The following is a 21,416-nucleotide window of genomic DNA, read 5'->3' on the forward strand; positions in this document are numbered from 1 at the left end:
CAGGAGGAGAAGAGTGAAAATGCGCTTTAACTCAGTAAATTAAAGGAGATAAAACTTTTATTAAAACACACATAAATCATCTGTTAAGACGGAGATATGTTTACTCAGGCTCCACAGCTGAGCTTCTGGGCAACATAAAGCTGAGTGAAAATGATTGGGAGGAGAAATTGGGATGGCAGGAAGCCCACGCCGTGTATTTGGAGAGTCTTTTGGAAGCTGATATTTGCAGGCCCATTTTTCTCCAATTATGGAATCATGGATAATGAAATGAATTAGCCAAGTACAAACTATTGGCCATGGTGGCTGAGAACCATGGGCAATGTAATCCAGTGCATCTGTGGCATAGGGACAACTGAATTACACTGCCAATGCTTTTCATGAGATACAAGCAGCATTGTGTTTGTATACTGCCTTTTTTGTGAAAAGGTCTAGAGTTCAAGTCCTAGTGGTAATTATTTAAAATATAGTGGGTTGCTGTTTGGGAATGAGCTTTCCAAGTGGTCTTTCCCAGTTCCGGAATGCCCTCCTTTCCCAAGGAACAACTCGACTCTAATTTTGGCATTGTGCAAAAACTTTTTTTTTTCTTCCTAGGCCTTTTAACAGTATACTTTAATATTTTATCAACTCTGCAGAGTTAATTCATTTTCCTTTGGTTGCTTTACTTTTTGCTGCTTTGAAATTGTAGCGGTTTGCATTATTAGCTGCTGCTGTTGGTTTACATTTTTAATTTATGTTTTTAGGTAGTGATTAGAATGTATTTGTATCCATTCCCTGGGGAATAACATCATTTTGAGTAGGCAAAACATAGGAAAGTTTTAAATAAGTAAAGACCAGCCAACATGTGTTGGATACAGATTCAGTTCTAACTTTCTGCCTGAAAGTTGTTTATATGCAATGTATTAATTACTGTTTGCTAGTTGTTTATTAAAAGAATGAGAATACATTTCTGTCACCTGTATTTTAGATTGCCACAATCCAAGGAAGGCTGAATTACATTCAAATTATCAGTTTTAGAAGGATAAATAGTGTTCTGCAAAGTACAGGAAAGGAATAAAAAATGTTACATCAAAAATGTTTAAGGCATGAGATAAGAACACGAAGAAGAAGCAGAGACTAAACCTATTCATACCAAGTCATTCATTGTATCTCACCATACTTTTTTTCCTTGCTGATCTTCCATTCCAAGCACATTTACATTAACTCATTTGTTACTTTTTCTTCTTTTTGAGGATCTCGTTGACTCCATTCTTCCATGACATTTTAGCCCTTTCTCTTGGCTGTCAAAACACGGGCAGGCAGGTAACAATAGTTTGACATGTGGGTTAATCTATATGAGAAATCCACTGAATAATGTCTATATGTTGGGATATATATGAAACCCATTTTTATGTTTATATGATGTTGCATTGCATTCAACTTTTTCAAAGCATTGATCAGATCTTAGTATATGAACCATTACAGGGAATCTGTTCCCAAAACTGGCTGTGCAAATCTATGAAGATGTCCCCTATCTAAAAAAAATAGAGCATTTTCATCAGAATGATGGCATGTGAGTTTGTGTGTGTGTGTGTGTGCTGGTCTGTGCATGGATGACTTTGAACTAGTCATTCTGTAAGCTCGTCCTATCTCACTGGATTGTTATTTTGAGGATAAAAAGAAGGGAGAGTCCCTTGTGAGTGGGGTAGGATTTTAAGAACTAAAATACATAAACATTGAATACTGGGCATCAGCTTCCTCTCCTTTCAAAGTTTTATCTCTTTGAGGCCAATTGGGGAATAATGTTTATTTGCATCTTCACTCAGTTTCCATCCTACAGGATCCCTACAGTGATCAAGCAAATGTTTGCAATTATATTTTTTTTTCTAGTTGACATTTCCCTCTGGGGCCTCAGAAAGTACTTAAGTCTCCTTTGAGATATTGTGTAGGTTTCCCCTCTCCCTTTCTTTTGGTGAGAATACAGGGAAAGAGATTTCTAAACTTCAAAGACATCCTCACTTGAGCTTTCACCATAGAAAAGCTACAGATTAGATGCTGTGGAGAACCAGACTGAAGAGGGAGATGAAGGCAGCTTAATGTTTGAAAGAGGAATGAAAGGGAAACCAGATCACTGGAGATGTGGGCACTACTCCCTTTGTGACCCAGGATCAGGCTACAGACAGAGCAAAACCCACAGCAAAATGTCTAAACTTGGCCTCTCTGTTTCACAAACTTTGGAATCAAGATACTTCACCAGAAGAGCCCTTCACTCCTCCACTCGAAACAGAATACCCTATGAGACTAGACGTTTAATCATGGGACTAGAAAGCCTAGAACTAAGACGCCTTAAACAAGATCTAAGTATTGCCCACAAGATCATATGCTGCAACGTCCTGCCTGTCGGCGACTACTTCAGCTTCAACCACAACAACACAAGAGCACACAACAGATTTAAACTTAATATTAACCGCTCCAAACTTGACTGTAAAAAATATGACTTCAGTAACCGAGTTGTCGAAGCATGAAACTCATTACCAGGCTCCATAGTGTCATCCCCAAACCCCCAACACTTTACCCTTAGATTATCCATGGTTGACCTAACCAGATTCCTAAGGGGCGAGTACAAGTGCACTAGAGTGCCTTCTGTCCCCTGTCCTATTGCTCTCCTATATCTCCTATACCTTTCTTCTATTTCTATATCTCTTCTTCTATTCTTTCATTGATGTGTCCTATTCCTATAACTTCTATTCTATTCTTTCTTAGATATATTTTACTATGAGAATCTCCTCTATAATCTTCATCATGTATTTTACTATGTGTGTCTATATATATGTATACCCACTAAAACCCTCATTGTGTATTGGACAAAATCAATAAATAAAAATAAATCAAAGAGCAAAATTTTGGCATTTGCTCAGGGCTGAGGAAAGAGCCAACCGTGTCCCGAGGACCTGTAGCAACCGAGATGGAACAAACGTCTCTCCATTTTACATGCCCTCCCCCCTCCCAGCTCTGATTTTCCTCTGCAGCCCTGGCTATCCGGTCACTTGTCATCTCACCAGGATTTATTTCCTGCCTCAGCACCATCCGGAAGAAAAATTGGAAACAGAGAGCAGAGAGAAAGGAACAACAAGTGAAAATAAACTTGGCAGGCAAGAAAAAGGTCAAGCGATGCAGATGTTCCATCATGCCTTTAGGATTATGAGCATTAACCTAAACGCTTGGAAATCCCTTAAGACATGGCTCTGGACAAATTGTTTTTGCTGACTGCACTTCAGCTTCTTTAAATCAGAGGTTGCTCTTACTCATAGATTAAAACTGAATGTACAGTGATCCCTCGAGTTTCGCGATCTCGATCTTCGCGAAACGCTATATCGCGATTTTTTAAAAAAGATTAATTTTTAAAAAAAACCACTTCCGGGTTTGGCTTCGGGAGTCAGCTGGGAAGCGGCGTGGCTGTTTTAAAAGGTCGCAGCCGGCCTGGGGGGCTTCCCAGCACCCCCCCAAACCCCCAACCCGGGTTCGGGGGTGCTGGGAAGCCCCCCAGGCCAGCTGCGACCTTTTAAAACAGCCGCGCCGCTTCCCAGCTGAGTCCTGAAGCCAAACGCCAAAGGCGAACCCCCAACCCAGGTTCGGGGGGTGCTGGGAAGCCCCCCAGGCCGGCTGCGACCTTTTAAAACAGCCGCGCCGCTTCCCAGCTGAGTCCTGAAGCCAAACGCCAAAGGCAAACTTCCGCGTTTGGCTTCAGGACTCAGCTGGGAAGCGGCGTGGCTGTTTTAAAATGTCGCAGCCGGCCTAGGGGGCTTCCCAGCACCCCCCCGAACCCCCAACCTGAGTCTTCCCGGCCGCCCACGCAAAGGGGAAACCCCGGCTCCTCGCTGATGCCCGCCGCTCGCCCGCCCGCCAGCAAGAGGGGGAAGACCCAGGGAAGGTTCCTTCGGCCGCCCAGCAGCTGATCTGCTCGGTAGCGCAGCAGCAGCGAGGAGCCGAATCGGGGTTTCCCCTTTGCGTGGGTGGTGGGAAACGCAAACTCCACCATCTACGCATGCGCGGCCATAGAAAAAAGGGCGCGCATGCGCAGATGGTGTTTTTACTTCCACAACCCTACATTGCGAAAAATCGCGATTATCGCGAGGGGTCTTGGAACGGAACCCTCGCGATAATAGAGGGATCACTGTAAATGGTTTTCAGCAGTGGGTTGCTCCCGGTTTGGACTGGTTCTTAGAACCGGTAGCGCCAGTGGCTGGAGGTTGCGCACACCCGCATAGGATTCTTCTGCGTATGCGTAGAAGCATCAGACATGCGAGCAAGTGTGCAAACCAGTAGCAAAATGATTCACAACCTACCACTGATGGCTTTATAACTTGTGGTCACCAAATGTCTCCAGGGGTGGTGTGTGTGTGTGTGTGTGTGAAATTGCCCTTAGCACTACCAGTAGCAATTCTTTTAAAAGAATTAGAGAAGATCAGAGAAGATTTAACTAAAGCAGGTGAAGCCATGAATATTGCAACCTGCTGAACAGATGATTCAACAAAGAAAGATAAGGCATTCATCTAGCATTTGTGGCCACCACCCAACAATTTCTCCTTAATTGGCATGTAGTTTTCCCTGGCTATGAAACAATGTCTCGGGTAGATTCAGTTTTATCAAACCCAAGAACAGATGATTTAAAAAAAAAAAAAAAAGAAGGATCCTTGATCTGCTCAGCAAGACATCAAGCCTGGTTGGATCATAAGGATACAGCATGATCTGTCTTGAATGATTTTCATCCAAGTGAAAAGTCATGATATACATTTAATAAAATAAAATCGTAAAACAAAGCAAAAATTAATAATAATTTATTAGATTTGTATGCCACCCCTCTCCGTGGACTCGGAGTGGCTTTTAAGTAGTTTCATATATTCTTGAATGTATCAAGGGGAGGGTAAGAGTCTTGTGGAACCTTTTCCCAGGTAGTGATCAGGTATGAAGTCATCAAGTAGAGAGATCAGTTAAAATGATCCAACAGATCATTTTAGAGACAGATTAGAAGTAGCAAAAAATATTTTGCAGAGTCGCAGGGTATACCATCCAAAAATAGAACAAGCAAGACAGTGTTGCAAATAATTTGCATACAGTAAAAGCTAATGTAAGAAAAACCTGTATTAAAATTAATCTCGTTTTGACTCCTATATCTGTTTTGGCCAAATACAATACATGACTTGGAGCAGTGGTGGGTTGTTACTGGTTCAGATCAGTTCGCACGAGCTGGTGGAGGAAATTGGGCCCCGTTCACCAAATCAGTAGCAATGGCCGGCTTGCCCCCGAACCATTTCTCGGAGAGTTGGCGGCATAAAAATTGAACTAATAAATAAATATTTTTTCCCCTTTCATTCTGGCAGCATCCTCTGCACCACAGTCACCGTGTGCCTGTCTTTCCCAGTCAGCAAATATATAAGGGTGAGAGCCACAATCCTTCCATGCCTTCTGTTTGCCATCATTAAATTACACTCAGTGATTTATGAATAGCTGGCTCATTTCCTTGAGAGGTTCTTGAAGATTCCCGTTTGTCAAGATGACCCCCACCTGCCAATCACTTTCCTGCCATTAACTCTTTGAGTGAGATGTTGCCATGTGGATCCCTACAGGGCAGCTTTATCCAAACCAAGCTTTCCTGATATATATAGGAGGAGGATCCCGGTTCCCCAGGCCTTGTGCCAGGGCCAGCTATGGCAAGTTCTAGAATGAATGGAGAAGTTGCCATTCATTCAATCTCATTATGGGCTGTTCCAAATTCATTACTTTTGGTTTTTGTTTTCCTCTTGCTTGATAGCTAGCAAAGGGAAAGTAGCACCACGAGCAATATGAGTTCATGGATCATATTTTGAACACAAACTTCCAAACACAGAATGAACAGGAAAGATCGATGGCTGTATATAGAGGGCTGTCAAGGACTCCCAACAGCAGCAGGGACTCTGCAGGTCTTCAGTGTGACCTATAGCTGCATGGATGCAGGAAGGATTTATTTCTAATTTGCAGGTGATTAAATACGCTCATCTTCCCAAACAAGATTTTCATATCTGGACGCAGATGCTGAATGCTAGCTCTTACTTACTCATTCTAAAATTCATTCCTTTTTGTATGGAAAACAAAAATTGTTGCCTGATTTGACTCAGCCTTACAAAATGCTGGAAGTGAATGCCTTTCCCTCATAACAGATCACCATATGGGCTGAAAATAAATTTTTCTTTCTATATATTTTTTTTTGTTCTTGCTATTAGAATCCAAAGCACATGATCTGTTTATTCAAGAATTCCAAAAGTATCTCCTGGCATCAGAAAATTAGTGACAAAGCCACTTCTACTCAGGCTGATTAGAAATGTAAGATATAAGAGGCGTAAAGAAAAATAAACAGGTGAACTGAACCTCAGAATTTGGAGGAAACTGGATGGTAAGGCAGTATCTGCAATGCATTCTGGAATTGAGAAACTAGAAAAATTATCAATAGGAATATTTATTTGAAGAAAAAGAGTCAGATTCATTCCTCCTCATCTTCTAGATCGGGGTAGGCAAAGTTGGCTCTTCTATGACTTGTGGACTTCAAGTCCCAGAATTCCTGAACCAATCCTGCTAGCTCAGGAATTCTGGGACTTGAAGTCCACATGTCATAGAGGAGCCAACTTTGCCTACCCCTGTTTTAGATTGTGCTTGCAGCTCCCCCCAGATATCAGAGTTGCCCCCACCCTCCTTGCCTTTCGCAAGCTCCTTAAAACCCACCTCTGTCATCAGGCATGGGGGAATTGAAATTTCCCTTCTCCCTAGGCTTATAGAATTTATATATGGTATGCTTGTATGTATGAGTGGTTCTTTAAATTGGGGTTTTTTAGATTGTTTTTAATATTAGATTTGTTCACATTGTCTTTTTTATATTGTTGTTAGCCGCCCCGAGTCTTCAGAGAGGGGCGGCATACAAATAAATAAATACAAATATACAAACAATATTGGCAAAAGAAAAAGATGCTTTTGGCAACCTTAACAACATTTTTAAACCTCTTCAGCCATCAATCCTGGCTGTTAGGCTAATAAAGGGTGTTGTAGCTCAAAGAAACTGCAGGGCACCATGTTGGAGATGACCGGGCAAGTAGTCATTCCCACTCTGTGGAAGGTGGATATTAAAAATTTGGCCTTTTCATCCTGGCAATAATAATAACGGTGATGAGGATGTTGGCCACCATAATGATTGTGATTTTACTGTTGCCGAAGGTTAGTTCTGCACAGCTGCTCATTCTCAAGGAAGCCTTAAGGCCATGATTTATTTTATTTGTTTGTTTGTTTATTTATTTGTTTATTTATTTGTTTATTTGCTTGCTTGCTTGCTTGCTTGCTTGCTTGCTTGCTTGCTTGCTTGCTTGCTTGCTTGCTTGCTTGCTTGCTTGCTTGCTTGCTTGCTTGCTTGCTTGCTTGCTTGCTTGCTTGCTTACTTACTTACTTATTTGTATGCCGCCCCTCTCCGCAGACTCGGGGCGGCTAAAAACAGTAATAAAACAGTATATGACAATAATCCAATACTAAAAACAGTTAAAAACCCATTATATAAAAACCAATCATACATACAGACATACTATGCATAAAACTGTAAAGGCCTAGGGGGAAAGTGTATCTCAATTCCCCCATGCCTGGTGGCAGAGGTGGGTTTTAAGGAGCTTACGAAAGGCAAGGAGGGTGGGGGCAATCCTAATCTCTGGGGGGAGCTGGTTCCAGATGGTCGGGGCCACCACAGATAAGGCTCTTCCCCTGGGTCCAGCCAACCGACATTGTTTAGTCGACGGGACCTGGAGAAGGCCAACTCTGTGGGACCTAATCGGTCGCTGGGATTCGTGCAGCAGAAGGCGGTCCCTGAGATATTCTGATCTGGTGCCATGAAGGGCTTTATAGGTCATAACAAACACTTTGAATTGTGACCGGAAACTGATAGGCAACCAATGCAGACTGCGGAGTGTTGGTGTAACATGGGCATATTTGGGAAAGCCCATGATTGCTCTCGCAGCTGCATTCTGCACGATGATGGTGAACCTTTGTCACACGTGCCAGAGAGTAGCATGCAGAGCCCTCTCTGTAGGCATGTGCGGCATCACCAGCTAGTCTTCTGGTTTTCAGCACACACATGAATGCCAGCCAGCTGGTCTTTGCATGCACCAAGTGCTGGAAACCTGAAGACCAGCCAGCTTGTGTTGGCCATCTGGTCTTTGGGTTTATGATGCTCTGGCTCACATGAAGACCAGCTGGCCAGTGCACATTCTTGCGCTGGAAAATCAAAGACCAGATTTCTGGTGCTCCAGCATGCGCACACATATGAACATGTTCCAGTTTGGCACTCAGTGCCAAAAAGGTTTGACATCGCTGCCTTAAGGCAATAAAGGAGAGTCAAGGTTTAAACATCCGATGCAGCTATTAGAATGGATGCTAAAAACAAATGTGCTTGTAAGTTTGAACACATCAGTACAGTCACATGATTCCCTCACCTTTCTTGCCTCCTGCAATAGTTTCACAATGCTCGAGTGTCTTCGTTGCCTGCAAAAAATATGACTTCAGTAACCGAGTTGTCGAAGCATGGAACTCATTACCAGACTCCATAGTGTCATCCCCAAACCCCCAACACTTTACCCTTAGATTATCTACAGTTGACCTATCCAGATTCCTAAGAGGACAGTAAAGGGGGAGTACAAGTGCACTAGAGTGCCTTCTGTCCCCTGTCCTATAGCTCTCTTATATCTCCTATAACTTTCTTCTATCCCTATATCTCTTCTTCTATTCTTTCATTGATATGTTTTATTCCTATATCTTCTCTTCTATTCTATTCTTAGATATATTTTACTATGAGTATCTCCTCTATAACCTTCATTATGTATTTTACTAAAACCCTCATTGTGCATTGGACAAAATCAACCAATAAATAAATCGTTGCTACTCCAGGTAAGCTTGGCCGGCAGAAACTGGGAATGCTTTGCTGCTTGTCTTTTGGTTTCAAAGAAAAACCAGTAACTGCTCTATTGGCACAGCTGTCCTCTAGCCCCACCTAACGTATGGAGAGAAATGCTGTGATGCACTGGCTTCAAGAAGAAGGGAGAAAATACCATTTCCCTCCATTGTTCATCTCAAGTCTTCCCCTTCTTTGAGCAAGTCTCCACTTAATTTCAACCAGTTATAGTAAATAGTATGAAATGATTTGCATCATGTCCTTTCCTTAGAAAAAAAGAGTTGATTTCTTAAAGTGTCAGGAAAGGAACTGTGTATGTGTGTTTGTACATATGAGCATGAGAGGTTGCACATGTGGGAATGCAATAGGAGAATATTCTTGATTCACGAAGAATCCATATTAAACAAAAAACTCTTCAAGGTTTTCTGACTAGTTAAAGCCTAATTAATATTGAATCAATAATCTTGAATAGTTTTACAGCAAAGAAAACCTCTCTTTTTTTAGATATGCGTTGTATCAACCATCAATATTCATTCATTCATTTTGCTAAGGCTTACATCTTGCTCTAATCATTCATCGACTTTGAGCAGCTTACACTCTTACCCGAAATAAACAAGGGGTCAAAATAACAAAAATAACCAAGACTCAAAATAATAGCAAAATTTTCCAGCGCTGAGAAACCCTACATTAATGTAGACTTTTACACAAGAGGAATCCCTTTTGTATCATCTCCCCCTCAAAACCTATGTTTCCAGTATAGAAATGGCTGCCTTCTGAAAGGAGTGTTCTGGTCAGGAACACTGGTGGAATTCCTTATCAACTGGTCACCTACTGCCAAATTCCAGTGGCCAAGCTGGGTCTAATTAGGATATCTCATACTATGGGATAGTATTGAAGCAGCTCGGGGATGGGTTCCACTTACCTTTGCCACCAGTTCATATCAAGATGTTTCATGCTCATCCCTTCATGCGAATTCACTTCTGTGCATGCTCAGAAAGTGTTTTCAGCCTGAAACACAGCTCAGGAGCTGCTCAGCTGGGCTTTGGGAGAAGAAATAAAGGTTGGTATTAACCCGCGGGTGGGCAGGCAGGCTATTTTCACAGCAGAGGATGAGGGAAAGCCATCCAAACACTGAAAAAAAATCACTGAAAATTACAAAAAATTACCCCCAAAAAAGATGGTAGTGCGCACCGACGGGCACCAACACAACCGGATCCGTTGATGCTATCTTCACGTCACCAGTGGGTTGCTAACAGTTTGGGTGATTTGGTCCAAACCGGGAGGAGCCCACCCCTGAAGCAGCTGCTGTAAACCTTAAGAGACCAGATTGCCCCAATGAGGAGAGTTCTCTTTATTTTTCAAAGCAGGGATGACCATCCCAGAGGCAGTGTATGACCCTCTGAGCTGCAAAGCCTTGGACAACCACATGATGGTAGTAGATGGTTTGCTATATTGGCCATCTGCATCTTTAGAAATAAGTAAGTAGCCCTTGGGACTTGAACCCAAGAAGAGAGCCAGGGTGGCACAGTGGTGAGAGTGCAGCACTGCAGACTACTTCAGCTAACTGCTACCTGTAGTTCAGCAGTTCAAATCTCATCACCGGCTCAAGATTGACTCAGGCTTCCATCCTTTTGAAGTGAGTAAAATGAGAACCCAGATTGTTGGGGGGAATATACTGATTCTTTTAATCGCTTAGAGAGGGCTGTAAAAGCACTATGAAGCAATATATAAGTCTAAATGCTATTGCTATGATAAACATTTCAGGCTTAGATGCAATCCTTTTTTTGAGACCAACTAAAAAATCAGCCACCTTGAATTCAATAGATCCAAATTAGTATCTGTAGAATTGTAACTTTATTGGTATCTTTGCACAACACACAAACTGCAAAGAATACAACTATATTCCAGCTGAGAATGTTTCGAGAGGGCAGATAGTGTTATTTACCTACAGTTCCTGTGAAACCTTCCCCCACTCCTAATAAAAAGAAAAAAGAAAGGTTTGGATGAAAAATCCATGCTTTAGGGCACTTTTACTATTGGAAAGTTGCCATTTTGATTTAGTTTGGGCCTGAAAGTATCTTTGGCTTGCTCTGCTTTTTCTCTTTCCACTGAGGCCATTGGGAAATTAAAAGTCTTGTCTCATTTAATTCCTTCTGTTTTTCCTCAGGTGTGGTATATGGATGGCTACTACAAAGGCCGCCGTGTCCTTGAGTATCGTACCCTGAATGACTTCATCACAGGGCAAAATTTTGTCCAGCATTTGCTGCCTCACCCTTGGGCAGGCACTGGCCACGTGGTTTTCAACGGATCCCTCTACTACAACAAGTATCAGAGCAACATTGTGGTGAAGTACCATTTCCGTTCGCGGAGCATTGTTGTACAACGCAGCCTCAACACGGCTGGCTACAACAACACATTCCCATATTCCTGGGGTGGTTTCTCTGACATCGACTTCATGGTGGACGAGAACGGACTCTGGGCAGTTTACACCACCAACCAAAACGCTGGCAACATTGTGGTGAGCAGGATGGACCCCATGACATTGGAGATACTACGCAGCTGGGACACTGGCTATCCCAAGCGGAGCGCAGGAGAATCCTTCATGATTTGCGGGACCCTCTATGTGACAAATTCACACCTGGCTGGGGCAAAAATCTATTTTGCCTACTACACAAACACTTCTAGCTATGAGTACACAGATATTCCCTTCCACAATCAATATTCCCACATATCCATGTTGGACTACAATCCCCGGGAGAGGGTTCTCTACACCTGGAACAATGGCCACCAGGTCATCTACAATGTGACTCTCTTCCATGTTATCAAGACTTCAGGGGAATTATAATACTGTGATCGAAGAGATCTGAACAAGCTTGATGGTCATTTTATTCATTTTCTCTGTTATCTTAAGGAGGTTGGGGGGTATTGCCACCAAATTTTGGTCTAGGAAAGCTCGGTGGCCTGGGAAAACTCCATAATGCTGTTATTTCTATATAATAAATGAAATGAATTTCATCTATCTTTTCTTTCTTTTCTTTCTTTCTTTCTTTCTTTCTTTCCTTCCTTCTTCCTTTTTTTCTTTTTTTCCTTTTTCTTTTTTTCCTTCTTTTTACTTTTTCTCTCTCCTGTGGTTGATGGTGCATGGATCTGATTTGGGGCTTCTTTGGGTGGGGAGGGCTTCTTAATTTTATTTTTGGATTGGTTTTATTTTACTTATTTACCAATGGCAAATAAAGACAGTCTCATTGAGATTGGAAGAGTTTGGGGCTTTCTTGGTTCAAATGAGTCACTTGCCTCAGGGAAATATTTAGGCTTATATCTGGAATAGGATGGTTGGTTTTTCATAAAAAAAAACCCCAACAACCCCACAACCCTCTGCATCTGCATCTTCACCAAGCAACAGTAGAATAAATTTTGTCTTTGAAGCAGGTTCTTCCTCTAAAACATCTCCCCATACTGCTGGAGTTTATTTTATTATCTACCAATTCTAAAAGCCAATTGCTTGTCTTTCTCCAAAGTGAACATTTCAATAACATTCTTCACAATGAGATTCCTTCGCTTATCTTAGTTACGATGAGACAGAAAGGTAGACACAAATATCTTTCTTTCATCATAGCAGTCTGCAGCCTTCTGACATCTCACCCTTCAATTAAAATCTAAGAAAAAATGTTGTGGAGAAACTTTTCCTATTGAAGCTTTTTACGTCAAGAAGTAAGGGATAGCTAGCAGGAAGCTTTAGAGCAAGAGAGAGAGAGATGTCTTGGGGGGGAAAAGCAACATCTGTTTTTTCCATCGTCTCATGGAGATACAATTCCCAACTCACATTTCTTACCAAAATACATTGAAACATGAATGTTATGCATGAGTAACATTCAGAAATGTCTAATTCAGGGGGGAAATAGTATTGGGGAAAAATAGGTATTCAAATTTGGATGTAACAAAGCGCTTGTGAAACAGGACGTGAATTCATTTCCTCTAGTCACTGTTCAACTGTCAAAAAAGTATGCTATACCATGTTTGATGACAGGCATATCAATCAACTGCAGACGGGAAAGGAGAAAGGAATGGCTCAGAGAACAGGACAGAAAGCAAGATGTGGAAAAACAACATATATAGGATGGGAATATATATATAGTCTGCTTTGCCAGCAAATAATCCCAGGTTTAATCCCCAGCCTCTCCTATTAAATAACTTTGAAGTACTACCTCTAGTTATCAGTCAGAATAGAGCTCACCAAGGAGATATAAGAAATGCAGATTCACCCTCGCTTTCTTCTCTCTAGTTCTTTTCCTCCAATGCTTTCATGTGTCAGCTGAAACAAAATCTCCAGGTGAACTATGGATTAGGTTCAGAAGGAGAAAGATGTTTCTGCCTGCTCAGTATTCAAGAATAGCCAATGCTTTTTTAAAAGTTAGCAAGGCTTAAAGGTGTTCTGCCGGGCTCTGGTAGGAGCCTCCCGAAAATTCAAGGATACAAATTTCAGACACACACATGTTTGAAAATTCAAACAATGTTCTTTATCACAAAATTCAAAATAAACTGAGCACTTTTTGTATTGCAAAGAGCACTCGTCCCAAAACAACCAGGTAGTCTGTACAATTTCCCTTAATCAGTCTTTAAGTTCTTAGCTAGCAGCTGTGAAGAAACTTCACACCCCTTCTTCTTCCATGAAATGAAACACTCACACACTTTGCTCTGCGTTGGTTTCAAAGACGTGAAAAATCAACAAACAAAGTCAAGGAACGATTCCTGAAGAACTGCAATCAGATACTCTTCCACAACAGACAAACCTACACACTGCTATTTATAGCAGCAGCCCTAATTACTGGAGCCCCACCCAAACACGGGTGGCCTCTCTTATCTCCAATAATATGTCCTTACATGGTCTCTTCTACGCATAATTCTGTGCTTGCATGGGTCCAAGACGTCTTCATCCGAATCAATGGAAGATAATGGAGATTGACTGCCTGGGCTGTATGCCAAGCCCCCCTCTTCCAAGTCACTCCCACCTTCTTCTTCGTCTGAGGAAACTAAACTCTGAACTGACTGTCAGCAATAACACAGGCCTATGACATATTGAAGTTTCTGCATCCATCTCCACATTCCCTGGGACAGGAGCTGGGCCAGAGCCAACCACAACAAAAGGGGGAAGAGAAAGTCCTTATTGATTCAGAGGCAGGTTTTTTTTTTTTAAAGGGATAGTGGAGTCCCCGAAGATGACATTCCTTCGGCATGTCCGCTTCCTTGAACTCACTGGATAAATAAATTTCAGAAAAGACCTAATCTGGACTATCCATCATTACTTGGGTTGCTACATGTCACACAAGCTTTCCAAATGCATTGCTCCCTTAACCATGAGTTGGAATCCAGGTAGTTCAGCAACACATGGACGTCGACAGATTCCCCACTGCTTTTGGTAAAGGCTTCTTACAATAGAGCCTTGGAGTAAGTCAACATGTCTAATCTGCTATAAATGTAAATCAGAGTGTCTGACCTGGTATAAAATGGCTTCTCATGAAGCAGGCAGGCTTACAGCAAATTATTTGTACAATGTTGTGCAGAGACAATGTCTGATGAACAAAAAAGTCTTAAAAGAATTGAGAATTGTAGGCAAGCAAGCTCTGCCCGACCACAAAACAAAGGGAATGGAAACCAATTCAGAAAGGTCAGATAGATCCTATGTCAAGCTGGTACAGAAGTTGATGATAAATTAACGTCTTACCACACTATCTATAGAATACCTGATGTTTATAGGAACTTGGGAGGGGTGAATTTCAGGAGGGAACAGATGCAGCCACAAACATTCTTTCGAGGGTGGAAGCGAAGAGAGGATTGGCCACGCTGGCACAATCTGAGTGGCCAATGTGACAAGTTTGTGGATGGGGGACAAGAGATGTGAACTTTCAATTGAGTGAGAAACTCAGGTCCAGGTTTCCTTGTGTAGGTGTCAGGATAGCCCCGGAAATAAATTGGAACTTTGAGGAGTAATTTGACTCCTCTAATTTAGTTCAAAAGTTACCTAGATGGAGCCTTGACATTTTATGGATTTAGTGTTCCTTTCAGTTGCTTGGAGCTCCACTCAAGGACACATCCCTCAAAACCTTCCACTTTGTCCCAGCTAACAGTCAGATGATGAGCAGTTTCATAACACAGGGAGGGAGGGGAGATTCCACCTATGGTGATGCTTGCTATTATGCAATACTAGACTTTACACTTTGTAAGAAGAACGCATTTCCGATGCATGTTCATTTTGGTCAAGGCAATTAATGATGACTTTGCTTAGTTGCAAAACTATGTTTTGTCAACATTCCTGGTAAGGTTTCCCTTTGTCTAATTCAAAGACGCTATAGAAAGAAGTCTGTGTTACATTTACAAGAAACTCCTACACTTACCTAATTATATACTGTTCAGTTGAGTACCTGGTACCAGATGACTCATGTAAATTTTACTGTCTAGTAAACATTGAAATTAACCACAGGAAAGAGTACCTGCTGAGAGCTAAAGCCTAGGAATCCTATGAAAATCCCTTGATGTACTAGAATTACATACAAATCTGTCTAAGTATACATTTAACTAAAGAACCTTGCTATGCCACCTTATTGATCCTTTACAGGGTTACAAATCTTTTCTGATTTCCACCCACAAATAGGTTCTCTCTTTTTTAAAGTAACAGGGCTCAGTTATTCTAATTCTGCCTTCTCTCTTTGTCTGAACTAGAAATTGAGGGGGTTTATACACTGTCAGCAGAGGCACAGAATAGCCAGAGAAATGACTGATGCAGGGAAACAACAAGTGTACTCTTTCAGAGTTGAGAGCTGTAGATTCAGGAGACTTTTATCAGTTTAGTTAATTTTGCCTGGACAGACTAGCAGTCTTCTAATAAGGTCACCAGCAATGCTTTTGCACATACCTCAAAAATGAATATTGTTGCAGTCCAGGTGAACAGAATTCAGTCCATATTTCCCTCTTTTCTCGGTGGGTTGCTCAAATAGCTAATTTATTGCCTTTCAGATGAATGGTAACCAAGGCTGTGAAATTTCTTTGAAAAGAAACCTCATTGCTGAGTTGCTACAAAAATGCTGTGCAAATAACTCCATTTTACCCATTCCCGAAGAATTTTTCAGGTTGGAAATAAATTAGGGATGTAGAGTTGTCCTTATAGAATAAAATGTTTTCTATTATGGGTGGTGTGGGGTGAACTTACAGTACCATATTTGGACTGAATATATTTTGGGGGTTGAAGGGCTGAAAAACTTGCCATTCAGAAGAGATTGCTGAATGATGCCTCCGCCTCCCCCCATTCCTCACTTACCTGCACTAGAAGCTGAGGTTTATTTACTGAAGTGGCTCTTTTCAGTAATGTAATATTAATGATAGCTTTTAGGATGCATCTAAAGGCTAAGAGGGAGACATAATTAGTAGCGCCGCAGCAGAAGCATACTCCCAACATATCTGAAATGCATACAGCCTCCTTAAAAAAAAATCAAATTAAAAGAGAATCAGTGCCTAATAGAGTGGAAATAGATTTTTCTTTACTTTAGATAATTTTTATCCTGACTTTATAATTTTTATAAATCACTCAAGATTGTGAACATACCTAATAGTGCTTCCACCTCTTCAGTATTTTCCCCACAACCACCACCACCTATGAATTGGGCTGGGAGAGATTGACTGTCCCGAAGAAACCCAGCCAGCTTTCATGTCCAAGGCACTAGAGCTCATGGTCTCCTGATTTCTAGCCTGGTGCCTTAACCACTAAGCTAAACTGCCTTTGATTTACATTATATGCACTGATTGCTCCTTGTGTTCATGACAAAGCAACTCCCCTCTACTTTTTCAGGACCAGGCTGTGCACAACTCTGATTGGCTGCCCCTTGTATTGATCATAAAGGAATGTTTTCCCTTCAGGCCAATGGTCATGCATGTATCAACTGAAAGTAACCTTCATCTCCTCTCCTTATGTTATTATTGAATAGGCAAAGTGGTATAAATGTAGGAGATCTGCCTCTAGCCAATCTTTTATGGACAAAAATCCAAATTTCAAGCCATGGCAGGTTGGCACAGGTGCTGCTCATGACTTTGGTAAGATTTTCCCTTTGGAAAAACTCAGGAAGGAAATTACAGGACAGACTGGGACAAATTAGTTTTCATGATGAATATCCTCCTCCATGTCAGCTAGTGCTTTGAAATCTTCAACCAGATTAATCGGCTTGAAGTTTGTCTGTTGATAAGGTCCTTGGCTTAACCAAAGGAACATTGGTTTTAGGACTGGGCATATTTCCCCCTTTGCTCTTGAACATCAAATCTATCTATCTATCTATCTATCTATCTATCTATCTATCTATCTATCTATCTATCTATCAATAATAAATAAATAAATATAAATAATGATAGATAGATAGATAGATAGATAGATAGATAGATAGATAGATAGATAGATAATCTATCTATCTATCTATCTATCTATCATTATATTTATTTATTTATTATTTATTTATTTATTTATTTATTATTGTATGGCATATCACACATAGACCAGCAATGTAAATTAATGTAATGTAATTAATGTAAATCAACTACATTAGGAGAACCGAATAAAATACAGTGTTCCCTCGATTTTCGCGGGGGATGCGTTCCGAGACTGCCCGCGAAAGTCGAATTTCCGCAAAGTAGAGATGCGGAAGTAAATACACCATTTTTGGCTACGGACAGTATCACAAGCCATCTCTTAACACTTTAAACCCCTAAATTACCATTTCCCATTCCCTTAACAACAATTTACTCACCATTATTACTGGTATTCACCATTGAATAAGACACTTAGTAATCCTGATATTTATAAACATAATTCTTTATTAACAATAATTTTTGTTTTGTTATTTATTTGCAAAAATTATTAGTTTGGTGATGATGTATGATGTCATCGGGTGGGAAAAACCGTGGTATAGAAAAAAACCCCGCGAAGTATTTTTTAATTAATATTTTTTGAAAAACCGTGGTATAGGCTATTCGCGAAGTTCGAACCCACGAAAATCGAGGGAACACTGTATGTCCAAAAGAGATATGATCAAATATCAATGTCTAGGCCATCTAACCATTAAATTTCATCATTGTTTATATTTTTAAAAAATGTGAGCTAGAGTTTGACATGGGACCCCACAGTCAGTCAGAGAAGGATACTGTGCCCCATTTATACTGAGAGTCCCAGCAGATGCCATGTGAGGTGTGAAACCTATTGAGGATTGTACATTCCTGATGTGATAGTTCAAAATTTGGCACCTTTTCTGGGGCCATTTACATATCTTCCTACAACTGGACATTCAGTGACCCATTTGTCTTTCATTCAGCTTTTTAATATAATAGTATATTTGTTGTGGTTCAGCCTGAGTCAGATGAAAGACCAGCTGCATCTCTGCTGGCTCCATGCCCGGGGGGGAGGATGAGAGCAGAGAGGAAAGTGACGAGGAAGAAAGGCCTGGGAGCCCTGGGGAGGGGCTCTCTCAAGCCAGTAGCTTGGATTCTCTAGAGTCTCTGGAGTCATTGGATGATGAAGCACAAGCTATCATTAGTATGCGACAGAGACGCATAGATCAAAGGAGGAATCAATTGAAGAAATATTATCAGCGTTGAATGAGGAACACCAGGGGGTTGGGTGTGGTCCTCATTAGCAGGGAAGGGTTTATAAGGCAGGCAAACTCTTTCGGCAGCGTGGAGTGTTATTAGAGTGGAGTTGCTGTTATCTGCATTGTGTCTCAGCGTTTCTGTTCCTGGCTCGTGGCCCAGCAGTCTTGAAGACCCATGGGAGGTATATGTCTGTTATCTCAACAGCCTCGTCTTGGCATTAAGGATCCTGTGTTTCTGTATGAACAATTGCCTTCATGTATCTATTTGGAGTTCCAGTGTTTTCCTGATTTGTAAGGACATTTTCTGTTGGCTTCTTTTCTCTTTACCATTATAAAACTGTGTTTGGATTCTACCGGTGTGTCTGGCTTATCTTTTTGGGTTGGTTATAGCTTCCGGAGTGACCCAGATAGAACAATATTATAACAACCATATATAAATAAATACTATTGGTTTATTATTTATTGTTATTGGTTTATTATGAATAAAGAGTATATTCCTTTTTAAAAATATTAGGGGCTGGTTAGGAAGCACTCAGGGTTGCCGATCCTTACTTAGCCACCCCAAAGAATTACAAAGAGAAGTATTTTAAATAATGTGGGTTTTCAAATTTCACATCAGGAAACCAGGAACAATTCCACTTTAGAGTGAAAAAGCTGCAAAATGGAAGGCAGATCGAGGCAGAAGTCTCCACTCCATTAAAGAAATCAATTTTGGACAATTGAAAAAAACTTTATTCCTCTTCAAATACTGGAAATTTGGAAAGCACACAAAATGTATTGTGTGAAAATGTCATCGTTGAACTTCACCTTCATCTTCTGATGGTTAGGACACAATTTTATCTAAAATGCGAGAAGGAAAAAGAAATGTCTAGCCAGACCAAACAGGAAAAAAAAATATTTTAAACCTCCTACCAGGAGAAATCTCAAGGATCTGGAAGCCTTCAAGAAAAGAAGAAACACCTGTATTGTATAGAGGGTCATCACTCATCCAATTATAACTGTAGCAATTGGAACCAAGAAACTTTTGAATCTCACCTTGCAAAGGTTTTTCTTTCAAGTTAAGTTTCCCAACTGGGCAAAACTTGTTCTATCAGATGAAAAAAACTACACTTTACATTTTAATTTAAGTTAAATTACATGTTACATTAATTTGAAAGATCAGGTGATTATTTGCCATTATTTTCAGACTTGGCTTCCTTGGAGATAAACCCGCCCCCCATGACATCTCAAGTTAGCACCTTAGCAGAGGGGAACCAATTCTCAGCAGCTCCTATCAGTATGCCAGTGGTGAGACATGCCAGAGGTTTCTATGCTTTACTGCAGGGTGTCAAAGTCAATTTCATTGAGGGCTTCATGAGGGTTGTATTTGACTTCAGGGAGGGGGGCATGGCCAGAGTGTTGGCATGGCCAGCTCGATGTCACTCATGTTGGGGGTACCTGTGGTGGGCCAAGCGCCTGCCAGCAAAAAATCCCAGGCTCCTGAACTCTCTTTTCAGCTTCCGCGGCCTCCTGCAATCCTCTGCCAGCAAAAATGGAGCTCGAGATGGCTGCATGTAGCCCTCCCAAGGTCTGTTTTCACTGGCACAGGCATTGTGGGCCAGCCCTTCACTGTTTTCAGGGCAACCCCAAAAGTCAAATCTAAGCAACCTATGGGCCGCATCCAGTGAAGGGCTACCAAACGTGGGCATGGCTTATGCAGGATGCCATGCATTTTCTTTTAGCATCTTCCAGTGCAAATTGGATGCTCTGGGGTAGAGCTCCATTTTCACTACCCCACTGTGTTCTACCCCGGCTGGGCAGTAGCCCACCCCTGGCTGGATCCAACCTTCAGGCCTTGATTTTGACACCCGTGCTTCATTGGGATAATTTTGCTCAGTCCTACAAATCCTACTCTACTACAAAGGCTGTGTTTCTGGATGAATTACAACAAAACAATAATAAAAGCTATTAAAAGCAAACTAAACAATCCCAATTATAAACAATTAATTGAAAGTTGTAGATTTAAATTTATTGCAGGGTACCGGATAGCAGATTTAATTATCTTGATCCAATCCCAGCAACCAGTTAGGTCCCACAGAGTTGGCCTTCTCCGGGTCCCGTCAACTAAATAATGTCATTTGGCGGGACCCAGGGGAAGAGCCTTGTCTGTGGTGGCCCCACTCTCTGGAACCAGCTCCCCCCAGAGATCAGAACTGCCCCCACCCTCCTTGCCTTTCGTAAGCTCCTTAAAACCCACCTCTGTTGTCAGGCATGGGGGAATTGAGATATTCCTTCCCCCCCCCAGGCCTATACAATTTATGCATGGTATGTTTGTGTGTATGTTTGGCTTTTAGTAAGGGTTTTTTAGTTATTTTAAATATTAGATTTGTCATATGCTGTTTTATTATTGTTGTTAGCTGCCCCGAGTCTACGGAGAGGGGCGGCATACCAATCAAATCAAACAAACAAACAATCAAATAAATAAAAGAACCAGATTTTCACTGAATATACATAGCATGAATATACATTCTCTGAATAAACATAACATGTATATTCAACTACTTTGTAGCTCTCCTGTGTTGTCTAATGTTAGAATTACAAATATGTCTCTATTTTTCTTCAAGCCAATTAGATCTACAACAAACCTAATGTTACTGTATCTGCTGTTTCCTTGTGTTTATAGTCCCTGCTTCATCATTCTTAATAAGAAACAATGTGACTCTATATAATATTTGGGCTAACACTGAGGTTAAGAACTTTTTATCAAGATTAATTGGCAATATAGGACCATCAGCGAGAGTGGGAAAGGGTGACATATACATTTACTAAATAATTCAGATTCTAGAATGCAATATTGATGTTTGTTACATCTCTGAGCATAG

General features: G+C 41.1%; 1 protein-coding gene across 1 annotated transcript in view; it reads left to right on the forward strand.

The window, feature by feature from the left end:
* Nucleotides 1-12,183, forward strand: part of OLFM2 (olfactomedin 2) — a 220,283-nt gene extending 208,100 nt beyond the window's left edge. The window contains exon 6 of the mRNA XM_070736072.1: nt 11,100-12,183. Within this exon, the coding sequence (XP_070592173.1) occupies nt 11,100-11,777 (678 nt within the window). The 3' untranslated portion in view covers nt 11,778-12,183. The remainder of the gene's footprint in view (nt 1-11,099) is intronic.
* The last annotated feature ends 9,233 nt before the right edge of the window (nt 12,184-21,416 follow it).

Source organism: Erythrolamprus reginae, chromosome 2 (assembly GCF_031021105.1).
Source record: "Erythrolamprus reginae isolate rEryReg1 chromosome 2, rEryReg1.hap1, whole genome shotgun sequence".
Taxonomy (NCBI): Eukaryota; Metazoa; Chordata; class Lepidosauria; order Squamata; family Dipsadidae; genus Erythrolamprus; species Erythrolamprus reginae.